General features: G+C 38.5%; 3 protein-coding genes across 4 annotated transcripts; 1 reads left to right on the top strand and 2 right to left on the bottom strand.

The window, feature by feature from the left end:
- Nucleotides 1-231: 231 nt before the first annotated feature.
- On the top strand, nucleotides 232-4154 carry kti12 (KTI12 chromatin associated homolog). Its single transcript, XM_056387713.1, has 9 exons — nucleotides 232-441; nucleotides 1333-1384; nucleotides 1478-1530; nucleotides 1620-1675; nucleotides 1779-1858; nucleotides 2031-2190; nucleotides 2321-2383; nucleotides 3135-3205; nucleotides 3952-4154. The coding sequence occupies exons 1-9, from the start codon at nucleotides 291-293 to the stop codon at nucleotides 4091-4093; spliced, it is 828 nt and encodes a 275-aa protein (XP_056243688.1). The 5' UTR covers nucleotides 232-290; the 3' UTR covers nucleotides 4094-4154.
- A 45-nt stretch (nucleotides 4155-4199) lies between these two features.
- On the bottom strand, nucleotides 4200-6749 carry ch25hl1.1 (cholesterol 25-hydroxylase like 1, tandem duplicate 1). The gene has a single exon (XM_056387712.1). The coding sequence runs from the start codon at nucleotides 6249-6251 to the stop codon at nucleotides 5418-5420; it is 834 nt and encodes a 277-aa protein (XP_056243687.1). The 5' UTR covers nucleotides 6252-6749; the 3' UTR covers nucleotides 4200-5417.
- A 130-nt stretch (nucleotides 6750-6879) lies between these two features.
- Nucleotides 6880-14085, bottom strand: si:dkey-24l11.2 (uncharacterized protein LOC100034462 homolog). Of its 2 annotated transcripts, none has more exons than XM_056387711.1 (12): nucleotides 13964-14085; nucleotides 12675-13250; nucleotides 12157-12216; nucleotides 12015-12067; nucleotides 11770-11914; nucleotides 11244-11635; nucleotides 10928-11156; nucleotides 10658-10772; nucleotides 10365-10476; nucleotides 10151-10262; nucleotides 7164-7276; nucleotides 6880-7053 (listed from the first exon to the last, which is right to left on the bottom strand). In XM_056387711.1, the coding sequence occupies exons 2-12, from the start codon at nucleotides 13236-13238 to the stop codon at nucleotides 6984-6986; spliced, it is 1965 nt and encodes a 654-aa protein (XP_056243686.1). In that variant the 5' UTR covers nucleotides 13239-13250; nucleotides 13964-14085; the 3' UTR covers nucleotides 6880-6983. The 2 variants fall into 2 exon arrangements, with proteins under 2 accessions (XP_056243686.1, XP_056243685.1); XM_056387710.1 differs by having other exon boundaries at nucleotides 13968-14071.
- Between the last annotated feature and the right edge of the window lie 1579 nt (nucleotides 14086-15664).

The raw sequence follows: 15664 nt of genomic DNA, 5'->3' as shown, positions 1-15664 counted from the left end.
AGACCAATTGACAGCCCATTTTCTGCTGATTTTCACTGTTTTTGCCTTTTTAAATATTCTGTTTATTATTTGATTAAAAGAGCACAGAATCTAATTGAAGTTTGTGTTTCATTTCTATCAAAGTATTTTCACACAATACTTAAAAAAAAAAAAAAAACCTATTCTATCAGCTTTGTGGCGCCTCCTGTTGGTCGTCTAAAAAACAGTTTTAGTTATTGTATCCGGGTGAAAGTGGAAACATGCTTTTTCCTCACATCTCCGGGTGGTTTATTTGATAACACACAGTAGCCATGCCTCTAATAGTGATGTGTGGTTACCCCTGTAGTGGTAAAACACGACGGGCAGAAGAACTGAAGGTGTATTTTGAACAGAACACGGAGCGAAAGGTTCATATTGTGGGAGATGGAGCTCTGGGCTTTGAGAAAAACACTGTTTACGCAGGCAAGTTAAGCTAACCGCGTCTGTCTTCATTGACGTATTATGTAGATGTAGCTGTTGCGTTTTTGTGAATACAGTGCTGTTGGAAGCTACTTTTACATGTTAGCTATCCACTAAATCCTTCATGTGCGTTTGTTTTCTTTATTTCAAACGCAATATCTCACGCTTCTGGGTGGACAGCCTCGCCGTGACCTGAGGCTAACTTAGCTGGGAAAAGTGATATGAACCTGTTCGTTAAAAAAAAGATCATCTGTAATTAAAATAGATTTGTTTGCGGATCGTTGTTAGATGTGCCGCTGACTGAAAGTAAATTAAAGCGAGCTTTTCGAGCCTTAAATTAGTGATATTTTGAATGGAGTTTGGCGTTCAAGTGTCTGCATCATTGGTCTATGATGGAAGACTCCACCTACTAGACTATATCCTATTAGATTATAGTTGATATTCTCTTTGCAAAAAACAATAACAACAACAAAAAAAAAGACCTTTAACATATCAGAAACAGTATATTACATTATTTAAATGGAGTGTAGCATGAAATTATTCAAACAGCTTTTGAAGATATTGTCATTTGGTTCACATGATCATTATCTCACCACTTTCTGGCCTGACATCAGGAGTTATAGACTTTTCACTTCCAATTAAAGTTAATTATGATCTTCCTACACAGTACTGCATAGAATGTATATATATATATATATATATATATATATATATAACAGACTCAAAAAAAGTTGTTGTTCAGTTGTTCAGTGACCAAACAATAGCACAGTCCTGTGTGATGCATTTGCTAAATAGTTGATAACAATCAAAGAGCTTCTTGAAAAGGATTTCTACAAAGTAACCTTGGACTTGGCAGACCTCGGCAGTAACTTTATCTTGCTGGATATTTTGCAGATTCCCAAAAGGAAAAAAATGTCAGAGCAGCTCTGAAAGCAGAGGTAGAGAGGTGGGTTTCATCAATTTCAAAATGTAGATCCATCATTGATGTTCTACTGTCTCTGCCTATTTAATATTTATTTGTTTTGTTTTGTTCATTTAGAAAAGTCAACAAGGATGACATTGTAATTTTGGACTCATTGAATTACATAAAAGGTAAATCGTATTATTTATAGTGTGCTGTGCAGAGTCTCTATTTTAACACTGTGACTTGTCTTCACCTTTAAAATTGAAATACCTTGCAGGTTACCGCTATGAACTGTTCTGCCTCATCAAACATGCACAGACACCACACTGCCTGGTAAGTGTTCTAAATAAGTTACTATCTGACCGGAGGTTAAACTAAAAATATTATTAATACATTAACCACACAAGTCAAAATCTTTGTGCTTCTTTTGATGAAGGTATACTGTTTGACATCAGATGAACAGAGCTCATCGTGGAATACCAGCAGAGACGCTGCTGAGCAGTACACACAGGACATGTGAGTGAGAAGCCTCTGTGCACACAGTATAGGTGCATGTTAACCTGTGATAAGACTGACTTAGTGTTAAGAAATATTTTTATGCTGGCCATTGTCAACAATTATAATCATTTTTTGTATTTTTTGTCAACAGTTTTTGTAATTTGCTTTATATCTATTTTGTCCTCTGTAGCTTTGACGCATTAGTTCTGAGATATGAAGCTCCAGACTCAAGAAACCGATGGGACAGTCCTCTCTTCACCATCCTGAAAGATGACACACTTTCATTTGAAGCCATTTCTGACGTGCTTTTCAAAAGAAAAGCACCCCCACCTAACCAGTCTACTCAGAGTGTAAGGGACATACACATGCTTTTATTTTATTTTTTAACACGCATACAGTATTCTATACATGTAGATGTATTCTCTGCCATTCTACCTTTTTGACTGCCTGATTGTAATAGGTCCTTGTGTTTCTCCGCAGCAACCGCTGTCATCCACAAACTTCTTGTATGAGTTGGACAAGATCACACAAGATGTGTTAATGGTAGGTTTTTATCAGATGTTTTGCATTATTTGTTCATTTTCCAGTCACTTAGGGTTTTTTCCTCCTTATATATTGTTTTTGCTGGTGACAGTGAGCACCAAAGTGAGACTCACACACTATAGACTGAAAAATACTTGACACGAATCCTTGCAGATTATATACGTGGCAATCTTTCCAAGGTCCACCATCCAAATCACATAAAATGTAAGAATTTAGAAGAAGAAAGCATCATTTTTGGTCTTAATCTTGCATTGCATGCACCCATGTCCCTCTTCAAATGGTTAATGTCCAGATTACTTAATAATTGCTAAGTGGTTGTTTATCCTGATGTGTAAATATTTAATTAATATGATTTAATTATCATATTTAATGTAATTATTTATCAATTTATTGACGTTTCTCTGATGTTATGTGTTTGCAAATTGCTGCTAGCCAATAAGAAATTACCTCCTCTGTTCCCTTGATGTGCCATGGTGTCCACCTGTTTGTAGCCTGAAATAGTATGTTCTTTGTTGCATTTTCTTCCATACTGAAGTCTACATGGACAATAATGTTTTCATTCTTGCAATATTTTTGCACAAATTCCCTGTAAATGAAACAAATAGTTTGAAGAATAAGTCCATAACCCACTGTGCAGATCTCACTTTGCTGCTCTTGAACTCCCTACAGTCCAAAGCACCCGGGAAGTTGTTTGTCGGTAGGAACATTATCTGTTGTCTGCATGTGTGACAAAGATCATTTCAAATTCCAGGCAATTTTTAACGCCCTGAAGACAAGTGTTCCTGGGGATCTCATTTCAGTTCCAGGAGCTACAGAAAAGATATCCTTTCCTTACATGTCCACATTGTTATTTAAAACTCAATTTTCTTTTCACATTCAACAAATCTTGGTAGATCTTTTTTCATGTTTGCAGCCCTGTGTGATGTCACAAATCCAGGTAGCTGTGATCTATCACAGCTAATGACTGTTTGTTTGAAATTCCTCGTTGCCTCTGTTTATTTCTGGTGACTCATTTTCATCATCTACCTCCTAAGGGAAGTCACATTACCTCACCAGTGGGAGGCGAGGTGCTTTACATCAAATGACTTGATAGAAATGTCCATGCATGTCCATCAAAGGATTGAATTGAAAGGTAGAGCAACCAATCACTGTTAAAGGTCTTTCCAGTAATAACATAGTGTGAGATGTGTATTGTGGAGAGAAACCAAATGACGTAGATTAATGGATTTTTATTGGCAACTGCAATGTGCTGGGCTTTCTCAGAAGAAAACACTTTGATTTTCTCCTTTTTGAAGGTGTTGGTCCAAGCAGAAACTACCAACTTAAAAGTACATTAAATTCAGCACTGGTCAGTCTTTAGTGACAGGCGCATACTTTGAATTTGAAATAATGTCTGTAACATTCAGCACTTTATGTCATAGTGTCATCCTCCGTAAAGACTGAAATGTGTCACTGTGATCTTCAGATACTTTGGTCGGTTACTTACTGTGGAAAACTTGTCGTTATGGGAGAACAGCTTGCACACTGAAAAACTAGTTCTCAAATGTCCTTAACCTGATGTTAAACATCGAGCTCACCAGGAGCATCAACATGGCAGAGCTGCGGAAACTACGCCGCCAGTTCATCAGCTACACCAAGATGCACCCAACAGAGAACACAGGACAAATTTCCAACATGTTTGTGCAGTATTTAAATAAGAGCCTTCACTGAAATTATATATCATCAGCTTCATTTTTATTTTTTGTGACAAATAAATATATTTAAATATTAATTGACTTTTTGTGTTGTTGACCATTTTAGATTCATTTACACACACTTATGGTCAGAAATATCAAAAGCAATGCATTTCTCAGAGAAGAAATTTCACTCATTTCTTAATCAGAGCAAAAATGTGAATCACCTGACAAAATAAATACAATACCTGTAAATTCTATACTAACGAATTTCTAGTCAGGACAGCTGTGAAAGCTATCTGTGAACCCAGTGTATAAAAGCCAAAAGAAGAAACCATAAACAGATTTGATAAAAAACATCTAATCTCAAGGTCCAAGTAACCCTGTGTGTCCAAAGCTTTCAGACACATGGCTTTCCTCAGCAAATGAAGTTGCTCAGTCATCACAAAGACGAAACACCAGATAAGTGAACCTTGTGTTCAGAATGCGTTGTCAAACCTTCACGTGCTACACGAGACAAAACTTTGATACTAAATACCAGTCCAGGCCCCCATGTACATTTCTAATATCCCCATGCCTCTACTTTTTGCTGTGTCATTTTCTGTAATGAATTCCACATTCCTGTCTGCCTGGAGCACCTTGTTCAGTCCAAACTGAGTATTTAGCCTTAGCCTTAATTCCCCTTGTATTGTGTTTGACCTTGAGGTGACTAGCCTCACAAACAGTGCTTGGATTTCTTGTTCAAATGCTCCTTATTCCTGTGTGTTTGTAAGGGAAATGTTGCTGAGCAAAGCTCTTTCAAAGATTTTGTAATATGTAAGAAGATTGTGAGAAAAGCTAGAACAGGAAGTTATTTATAGGAATTTGTGCTTGGTTTGTCTTCAACTAATTACTGTTGATTACTTCACTGGACTGACTTGAATGATGTGTGATTATGCACACATAGCATGCATGGAGAATAATGTATTGAATGGCAAAACTTTTATATAACGTTTATATTCCATATATCACAGAAACAACATCAATAGAAATAGAGACAAAATATAATTTTATTGAATGAATAGCCATAAAAATACACTTTTCATTGACTTTTATTTTGTATTGTGCAAGGTTAGTCCATCGAGGAAGCTGCATCACAAAGAAAACCAGGAGGAGCAGCAAGGAGGCAGCAAGTGCTATAAAATTAAAGACACAACAGTAAATGAAGAATAATGATATGATGATAATGATATGATAAAGAAAATAATGGAAATTGATTTGAGAAAGATAAAGAATGTGCCAGTGCTAAAATAGCTGTGACAATAACTTACAAAGGAAAAACACTACACATGCAGTATGTACAGAATTGCTTTTCGTTGTTATCAGCCTCTCAAAGTTTTTTTCTTCAGAGGAACAGCAGTGCCAAAGATTATGTCCCAGTGACTGAAGAAAGGAGCGTAGTTACTGCTCGGCCTCTGGTGGTGCATGTTATGAGCTGGTGCACCACCCAGCAGACCAAACGGCACCAGATGGTTGAGGGTCCATGGCAGGTCATAGCCTATGTGGTCCTCCACAGACATCCAGATACTGAAAACCGTCATGCACCACGTGGTGAGCGGGTGACATTTTAAAAGAAGAGGGTCCTGGTTGCTCCAGAGTCCGACAGTCATCAGTTCTGGGATGCTGAGCTGCTCAGTCGACCACGAGAAAGGTGCTGTGTATTCATGGTGGATTGCATGGATCCACCGGTAAAGCTGTGTATTCTTGTGATGTATGAAATGCCAAATATAGTACTGAGTGTCAAAGAGGAGAAGTGCAGCCAGTCCATCAACGAATACCTCATATAGAGTGGGAGCCTCCTGTGGCAGAGTTGGTGCTGGCAGAATAAACATGCCAATTATTACAGCAGGGAGAACAAAGAAGATATGGTTATACAGCGCTATAAAGAAGCTCTTAGCCATCATTTGCACTGTTGGCTGCATGTCTGGTTGGATCTTGTACTGATACAATAATGGCACTTTTTCTCCCAAGAGATCCAGTACAGCAAACGGTATACTGAAGAAGAAATAGCTGGAAAAAGCCAGTAGGACTGGGAAAAAAGGAGATGAAATTAGAGGCAGGTGGTGCAAAAGCAGATAATCCCAGAGAGGCTGAAGCAGACGATCTGAGGCCCCGGAGGGCAGGAGCTTCAGGGGCAGATCACTGATGTTCAACATCTTGCTGTGGTACAATGCAAGGTGCTGCAAGTCTCATGATCAAGACAAAGTTCTGCCTTTATATAGTGGAGTCCAACAGAAGGGGCTTTGCTCCCAATTGGAACAGACCAGCAGATTTTGGTTTTTCCCCCAGCAGCTTTTTGTTTTTCCCCCAGCAGCTCAGTATTGACAAACAGACCTTCACAAGAAGATTAACAAAAGCAGTCAAGAACATGCATTTAGACAAAACTCACTTTATCAGCCAGTACAGGGTCAAACATTTTTATGCATGGAAGGAAGGAAGGAAGAAGGGCAAAAACATTGTTTTGAAAGTGTGAAATATAGCACATTTTCTTCAATATTTCCAGCTCAGAATAGATTCTTATTTTTTCCTATATAAAATTCTGATCATCTTAAAATTAAAAAAGTGTTGATGCAACTGTTCACATTGCATGTAAAAGGTGACTTTGGATACCTCATGCTGATTGTCAGACACAACTGTACTACATATTTTATTGTTCATCCATAGATAAGTTAAAGCAGTGTGTAAGACCCACAAGGGTACAAAGTCCTCCAACTCAATCCACGATAAATCTTGAGACTTTAAATATTAGTTCAAAATATGAAAACTTATCACACTCACACTGAATGATCATAACAACATGATTTATTGGGCAAATACAAAATTTCATTGAAACCATGGTTCATGTATCATAAATCACAAATTAATGCAATCGTGCTCTTTTTCACCAGCTACTTCTTTTCACTGGCTGCCTTCCTTGAAACCGTTTTGTTGGTGTTGACATATTTTTGTCGATCATTTCTGAAGAGAAAAGAAAAACAAACTCTTAACCTTGTAACCACTGAAAGAAATGTCAACGTTTTTTAACAAATAAAATGTTTCTACTACTACCATTATGTTTTCTGATGTACCTGCTCATTTTCACTTTGTTTCTGCATCCCAGTCCTCCCTCCCAGTGGCTGCTGCGTGCGCCTCTCGTCATCATGCTGCCACAGCTGATGCAAGACTTTCCATTGCCGTATGGCTGCGACAACAAACATGGTGGAGATTACATTCAAAAAATGTACCCACGAACGGGACTGAGCACAGAGTATCACTTTATGCCGATGACCTTTTACTCTATGTCTCAAATCCCACTGTCTGCATGGACAGAATTCTGGACATTTTACATACATTTGGCTCCTTTTCTGGTTATAAATTGAACATTACAAAAAGTGAATGCTTCCCTCTTAATAATACAGCAAGACAGATTCCGGCTCAAACACTACCGTTTCGCTTAGCCTTTTCTAGGTTTCAATATTTAGGCATTAATATCTTGAATAGTCTCCCTTTACTACATAAACATAACATTGTGGAACTGGTCAGAAAGGTGAAATTGGATCTATTACGCTGGAATAACCTCCCATTGTCGCTTCTAGGTAGAATCAACTCTATCAAAATGAATGTTTTACCAAAATTTCTATTTCTTTTTCAGTGTTTAACTATATACTTGCCCAAAGCATTTTTCAACGAATTGGATAAAATTGTTTCACATTTCATCTGGGCGGGAAAGACTCCAAGGGCAAGGTACTCAGTTTTGCAAAGATCCAAGGAGGAGGGAGGCCTCGCTCTGCCGGATTTCAGGGCATACTATTGGGCAGCCAATATTCAAAAAGTCTATACCTGGTATAATTTCCCCAATACAGACTGGTGTCAGATGGAAGCTTACTCATGCAACCCTGTCTCTTTATCAGCTTTAATATGTTCCTCTCTAAATGCATACCCTACTAAAGTTACTTCCAACCCGATTGTATTGTCTACTATGAAAATCCTGAAGCAGTTTAAACGGCACTTCAAAATCACCTCTCTTTCCCCACTAATGCCCTTCTGTGAAAACTATTTATTTCCACCCGCAGCACTTGATTCAACTTTCTCTCTGTGGAAAGACAGAGGGCTGGTGAATTTTGATCAACTTTATGACAAGGACATTTTTATCTCCTTTGATAACCTGCGAACTAAGTTTACCCTTCCACAAGCTCATCTATTTAGATATTTTCAAGCCAGAGATTTTGTTCGTTGTAATTTTTCCAATTTCCCCCATAAACCACCTCGCACCCTCTTTGATGTAATTCTTTCTCTCCCCACGGCTCGTGGATTTATCTCAGTTGTGGTGAAATTGATCATGTCATCACTATCATCCCCACTGGCGACTAGAAATTCATGGGAAAGGGAGCTAGGTTGTTCCCTGTCAGACGAATGGTGGGTGAGGGCCATTGACAGGGTTAACTCCACCTCATCTTGTGCCGGTCTGACATTAATTCAGTTTAAGGTCCTACACAGGATACATTATTCCAAAGCTAAACTTAAAAAACTTTTTAATACAAGTGATTCATGTGATAGATGTTCTCTGGTCCCAGCCAGTCACACGCACATGTTTTTCTCCTGTCCGAAGTTAAACTCATTCTGGTCCTCTTTCTACAATACTCTTTCAAAAGCTCTAAACAAACCAGTGCTCAGGAGTCCGTTAACCTCTATCTTTGGTGTGCCTGAAGAATTCACACGCTTCACCAACAGGGAAAATAATGTTATTGCTTTCACATCTCTGGTTGCACGCAGACGTATTTTACTCCAGTGGAAGGATAAGAATCCCCCCTCTCCTAACTCTTGGCTGAAGGATCTAATGTCATTCCTACACTTAGAAAAAATCAAATACAGTATTAGGGGGTGTGCCGACAAATTTTATAAAACTTGGAATCCCTTTCTCTCCTTAATTGATTCAATTCCCTCCTTAGATGATTAAAGTGGATGGATCTGACTGAGATACACTGATGTAACTCTTTTTTTTTGAGAGGGGCCAGGGGTTGTTCTGATGAGTTGATGGTTGAACTTTAAGCACAACGTGTACAAATTGTGATAGTTAAATTTTTAATTTTGTTTTCCAAGCATTTCGGATCCCTCCTCTAAATGTCCCTTTTTGTTATTTCTATCATTATTCTTATTATTAATTTTTTTTTTTTTTTTTTTTTAATTTTTAATTTTTAAAATTTTTATTTTATTTATTTTTTTTTTTAATTATTATTATTATTTATTTTGTTGTTGTTGTTTGTTTGTTTGTTGGTTTGGTAATTGTTCACCCCTCCTGTTTTTCTTTGAGGGGGAGAGAGTCGGGTTTGCTCATGGTCAGCATTACTCATTGCATTTTGCTCATGGTTTGTGAATGTAACTCTCTTATTTGCGTGTGTGTGGGGGGGGTGTTCTGAAAGGGGGAAAAATGGGTGAAATGTATCCTCACTAAAGGAAATGTGTTGTATCTTGATAACCCAATAAAAAATATATATGGGGAAAAAAAATGTACCCACTATCAACCTTATGCATTCATGTTTCCAGCTGGAACCAAACTTTGTATTTTTTAATGAGCAATTTAAGTGAGCCAATCAATTCTTCCCCTCTTCTTTTCTCCTTTTCACCTGATATAACTTCTGACTTCTATTATGAATACCTCAAAGTTTCCTGCCTGGATCTTTAGTTCAATATGCAGCATTTATCTACTTTACCAGTGACAAGTTTGAGATGTGCATTTTTTTAAATTATATTCCCTACTGAAACAAAGTGGTTGATAATATGAAGTCTTACAATGATAGAAAAAGGTGAAATACTTACTTTCAGCCTATGTCTGTGGTTTGGAGATTAATGTAAGGTTATGAATTATGTAAACCAACACAGCATACAGTAGATATAAAAATAAAAATTCTTGGCAGAGAGCTGTGACGCCGACCTTTATGCTCTTTGTTAGTGTTACTTTGAATGGAGGTGATGTAGGATATTATACTTCTCTTCAGTGAACTGAGTGCAAATCAGCCTGGATAACAGTATTAGCTGAATGCCTAAAATGTAAAGTCATGTCATGTCTATAGCTCACCTGTTCTTTGGCACAGTAGCCACAGATCATCCTGGTGGCGAGTTCCATGGGGTGATCCTGGTCCTCGTCGTGGCACACATCACAGGGGTACGCCCGGCCGCAGCAGGGAAACCTAACAACATGGGTACAAAGCTTTCACCAACTTCTACAGGAACTTCTCAAAGCTCAGATATCAGACACGTGAAAAAGAAATAGGGCACAGCAAGCATGATACCTTAGCCAGCGATGGCTCTGTTTGTAATGTTTGCATGTTCCTTTTTCCGGCAGTGGCTTCCCCTTTTGCACAGCAGGGTCTCTTACTGTTTTATAATTAACAGTGCTTGAACCTGTACAAAAGGAAAAAAAATCACATTGTATTGGCCTTTCTGGTCAATTTCCGTCTTTGTACTTTGACTTTTATATATGTATGTAACAATGTGAGGTGAAAATGGACAGTGAGCCAACTGTCGTACTTTGTTGTTGTAAGATCTCTGATCCCTTTGATAACAAATGTAGGTGAGCTCTGACCTATTTTGTTGGTGCGTGGCTGAATATACTGGAATCTTGTGCTCTCAGCCAGGATACTGAGTTTGCTGTGGCAGTGTTCACAATTAAACTCTTTTGTTTGTCCATAGGAAAGGTTCTGTTGAAAAATGAAAATAAAAGAAAGCTCTTTCAGAGAAGGTCAGAGCTCATCAAAACATAACAGTATTGTAGTTATTTTGGATGTTATTTCACGATGTTGACTTTTACACAAAAAAAAGCATGTACAGCAGTGACCAGAACATGTTTCATTACCTGCACAGGGCACTCCTTGGAGCAGGAGAGGCAGCCCAAAACGAGATCACAGTCCTGAAGCACGAGGTCAGCAGGTGCAGCATTGTGGAGGTCCAGGTATCCCAGGATATCACTGTAATGGTGCAGCATGCAGGGCCTGAATGCAGCATTGATGCTTGCATTGCACTTTTCACACTGAGCGGTGCAGGCTGTCCTTCCAGTGAGTGTCAGGTCTGCAGTTACCTTACACCTGCAGACAGGACACATACGACACAGAGTCCGCTTTACAACTGAGGATCAGATCTTAAGCTATCATATTTTTGTTCTTTTTCCTTACCTATTACACTGAAGACAAACTGTAATCTGTTGGGCGACTACAGTGGCTGTGTTCTCTCCCAGCCTCAGTCCCAGCACCTTCACCTCTGTGCCTCTGCGGGGATCACTGATCTTAATGTTCTCCACCAGATGACTAGCTTCCTCCTCCTCCTGCTGCTGCTCTTCATCGCAGCCTGGATGCAATAGCTTTCCTCCCTCCATTGACCTCTCACATTCTCGCTTTTCCAGTTTTCCCTCAGTACTGGCATCCTCATCTGCATCTGCAGCAGCAGCGGTGTCAGAGGCAGGATCAGAGGAGTGATCATTCTCTGATTTTTCGCACACTGTTGCCTGGAGCTCCTGGTACGGTATAAACTGCAGTCCAGCCTTTTCTAAATCGACGTCTTTTTTCAACTGAAAAAATTTCAAAATTAAAATGTTATAATTAGCATTAAGTAAAATATTTAAAGCATTTATTTACAGCTCAGTAAATTCAAAGGGAAGACAGATTCACAATCATCTGCTGTTCACACAGCTGGTAGTCTCACCTGCCTGGCTCCCTCAGTGAACAGTCTCTCCAAACTGCGATCCAGCCAGCGAAGAAAAGGGCGGAAGAGCAGTTCTATCTTTCCCAGAAGCTGATTGGTTGCATGCTTGGCCTGAAGCCAGTCCAAAGATGCTTGTTGTACATGTCTGCACAGGCAGAAACATTATTAAAATGACTGCAACTGTCTACTGTCAACAGCAATCATTCAAAACATTAAATATCAAAATAAACTGGAAATTATTTTACCTTGCCATTACTGGTGGCAGATCCTGATCCAATGGTATATCCAATGTGAAAATCTAAGGACAATGTATCATTGTCATGAGGAACAGTTTTGTTTATGTCAATTACTTAAATATGTTACAGAATCTTTAGTGGTGGTCTTTACCTCCTGTGGGTAATTGCCTGGGAAGCTTACCATGATGTCAATCTCATTCAGATCAAAAGGCTGTGAGTCAAAATGCAGAAGATCAGTATTTTACCAGATAATAATGTATTTAATCAAATTGCTGGCTATGTTTTACCCTATATTGGGGTCAGTTGCTTAGAATTACAATTAGGGAATAGTGTAATACCAAAATTTTACTTTCCAATTACTTGCTGTCAAATGAGCCAGTTTTAATCACTGCCTTACCCCATTTCTCTTATAACAAACAGGATTAATTCAATCTCTGTGGTGCAGTGTGATACAAATCCGGTGTTTTCCTGTGCTAATTAACAATTAAACAGTGAGTGCTGTCATAGGGTTATAAGAATGGTTGTATTATTAATCAATGGTTAGGTTCAGTATTTGTCTCTGAACAACAGCAATACTCGATACAGTTTCATTTTGTGTTATAAAGACATATATGTATATCTGAGCTCACAGCAGAGAAGTGGAGATAGAAGGTAGAAGACGATATATACCCAGTCTGGATCAGTGGCTTGTACAGTCGCCCTGTAATAAATAAGTTTGCCATCACTTCGTTCCTGAACAATCAGCTGGTCTTTGGGAAAACGCTTCTTCAACTGCTTGATCTCTGTGTCTCGTAACTGATTGGCGAGATCCTCTGTTAGATCACAGAGTTTGACCTCCTGGAGGATGCTGGGGCGGGGTACTGGTGGCATCCTCTGGGCGGGTCTCGTTTGATTGCCAGAGACAGGCATGTTGTCCACTGTGGGGATCTGTGGTGGATGCCAGAAGCGACATCTGTCCTCCATAGAGCAGTGGCCGGAGATAAAGTAGCGACAGGGGCGGCGGCCAGCTGCTGGGGCAGCCCTGGTGTTATTAGCTGGAGGAGGTGTAACATCTAACTGGCTGAATGTCCTGATTGTTTTCTTCTCATGAGCACTGGCGTCATCTCTTACATGTAGAAATTTACATTTCTTCCCATAACTGCAGTATCTTCCTTGAGAGAAGAAACGGCACAGCTGTTGTGTTTGAGGAACTGGCTCAGATTCACCTGTCTTACCATCCTCACCATTCTCCATTGTTGTCGACACCTGAATGAATGAATAGAGTAACAAAGACTATTGAAAAACTTACAAACTAAGGAGCATTGTCATGTAGAAACAGGCACAGACTTTCCCAAAAATGCTGCCACAAAGCGGGAAGAACACAGTGGTTCCTTTTTTTTTTAAGCTTGTGACGCCTTAAAATGAACTACTTTATGCTTGTGACACCTCAGTACAGATCATGGCCTTTATGCATGTGTGAGCAGTTCAACCAAGGAGTGATTTTCCTTCTCTGTTTGTTTAACTTGAAGGATCTGTAGAGGCCTGAAGAAGAAGTATCCAGCATTTCACAAGAAAGAGCAAAATATACATTATTTTGTTTAACAGAAGTATCTGGTGACCCCCTAAATTTTGTTCTTGGGGGCTGTGATGGGACACCACTGGTCTAAAATATCAGTGTATGCTGCACCATTAAGATTTCGTTTAACTCAAATACATAAAAGGAATTAATGCAAATCATTAAAAAACTGGTCTGAAGATTGTGTACAGGGATATCTATATACCTTGGGCCATATAGTGTAGCTTTAAGGCCTGGGCAAAGCGTCAACATTTTCTCCAATGTTTACCAGCATGTAGTATGATAACATTACCAACGTTATCTGTTTACTTAGCTAGCTAAACTTTACGTACAGTTGGAGGGGAATTGTCTCTCTACTGTTGTCATTCAAATCAAAGAAGTTATAGCAGGAAGATGACATTACCTACAATACACGCAAGGGTCCGCATAAAGGTTTATTCCTTGTAATGTTAAAACCATAAGTGTTTGAAAGCTTCAAATAGCCTTTAAAATGCTTTTACTGCAACCTGTCATGTGACTTACGTGCTGCCATGCGTGCTAAAAGCCTAGTAGTTTTGCGTCATTACGTATGACAGGAAGTTTACGAATCGGTAGAGGGAACAATCTGGTCCGCAATGTTCCTACATCAATGGATGTTACCAGAGCCTGTCAATTGTAGAAAAACTTATCATGTATAGAGGTTGTGAAGATTTCTACTTACAGACTGTGGAAAGGTCCTCTGTTGTACATTGAATAGAATTTAGCTTTGGCGCCCTCTACAGTCTGGGAGGTTCAATGTTCATTCTTGACCATAGAAACAGTAGTTGAGAAAACATATCACACAATCTTAATTAGTAGGTGGAGTTTGCCCAGTTGTAACCGAATGATTATGTAGAGTTTCATTTTTCTGTGCACTTTGACAAAACATCCTTGTTGGCTGGAGACGTTCAAAGTTCAATTGCAACACAAATCCAATACCTATCTTATAATACACTGTAAAATGCTGTACAGTAATTTAGTGAAATCAACTAATCCTTTCTCATGCGTTTAATCTAAATATATACCTTTTGTTTATTTCAAATTAATTCAACTTTGAACGACTATTTGCATGAATGAACTGCTGAGAGATCACTCAGTCAACTCATTACATTAAGCTTTTAAAGAAACAAAACTAGCATTTTAACAGACTTCCCAGCATGCATTGTTACACCTACACCTTTTGGTCATAAGATCATTAAGACAACATGCATAATCCGTTAAAGTGCTCAGAAATATTGCAATAATTGCACAACAACAGGGCAAACTCCATCTACCCGGTGAAGGTCACGTCATGTGGCTGACAAAAAACCCCAAGAACAGCTACTTCGTGGACCATGTGAAATAGTTGTTTCAATACTTAATTCATCTTTTTCATAGAAACTGATAGTAGGCCTACTGTAGAGCAGGGGCTCTGTTAAAATGCAGAAGTAAAAAGTTTCAAACAGCAAAAAATTATGAAAAATCTAAAGTTTGTATTTCTCATAAATTCAATATTCACTTTGTACATGTAATTATTAGCAATTTATATATTTTTCACTAAATATTGTTCAGATTGTGTACTTGGTTCATATTAAAATAGATCTGCACTGCATCAGTGCATTTGCTCACTTGAGTATACCTGACCTGGAGATAATTTACTCTGTATTTTGCATATTATATTGCAGTTTATGTGTATTTTAATTCTATTTTTGTTTTTTCTTTAAAGCGTGACATATATGCTCTTTGTGTCTCTTCTTTTGAAACATATTCCTGTGTCCCTTTAGGCAACTTGTTCTCTGTTGGTCTTTCTGTCTTTACATGACCAAATGAACTAAACAAGAATTCCAGTGCGCTTGTACCAGTGTAAAATGGCAGATTAAGTCAATTGAACTTGAACTTGAACAGGGATAGCTCTAACAGAAAGTCAATAAGTAAATAGTTTCATATACTGAAGAATTTATTTCAAATTATTTATCATGTGGAGAGCTATATGTTACCAGTTACCCAGGGTGTATGAATAATTTATTTCACCCGTCTTTCACTTGATACCACACAGTGAGCAAAGCACAAACAGACGCTTGTGGGATTCAGTCTTTACCATAGTTGC

Source organism: Seriola aureovittata, chromosome 10, assembly GCF_021018895.1.
Source record: "Seriola aureovittata isolate HTS-2021-v1 ecotype China chromosome 10, ASM2101889v1, whole genome shotgun sequence".
NCBI lineage: Eukaryota > Metazoa > Chordata > Actinopteri > Carangiformes > Carangidae > Seriola > Seriola aureovittata.
This window is presented reverse-complemented; position numbering and strand designations above follow the sequence as displayed.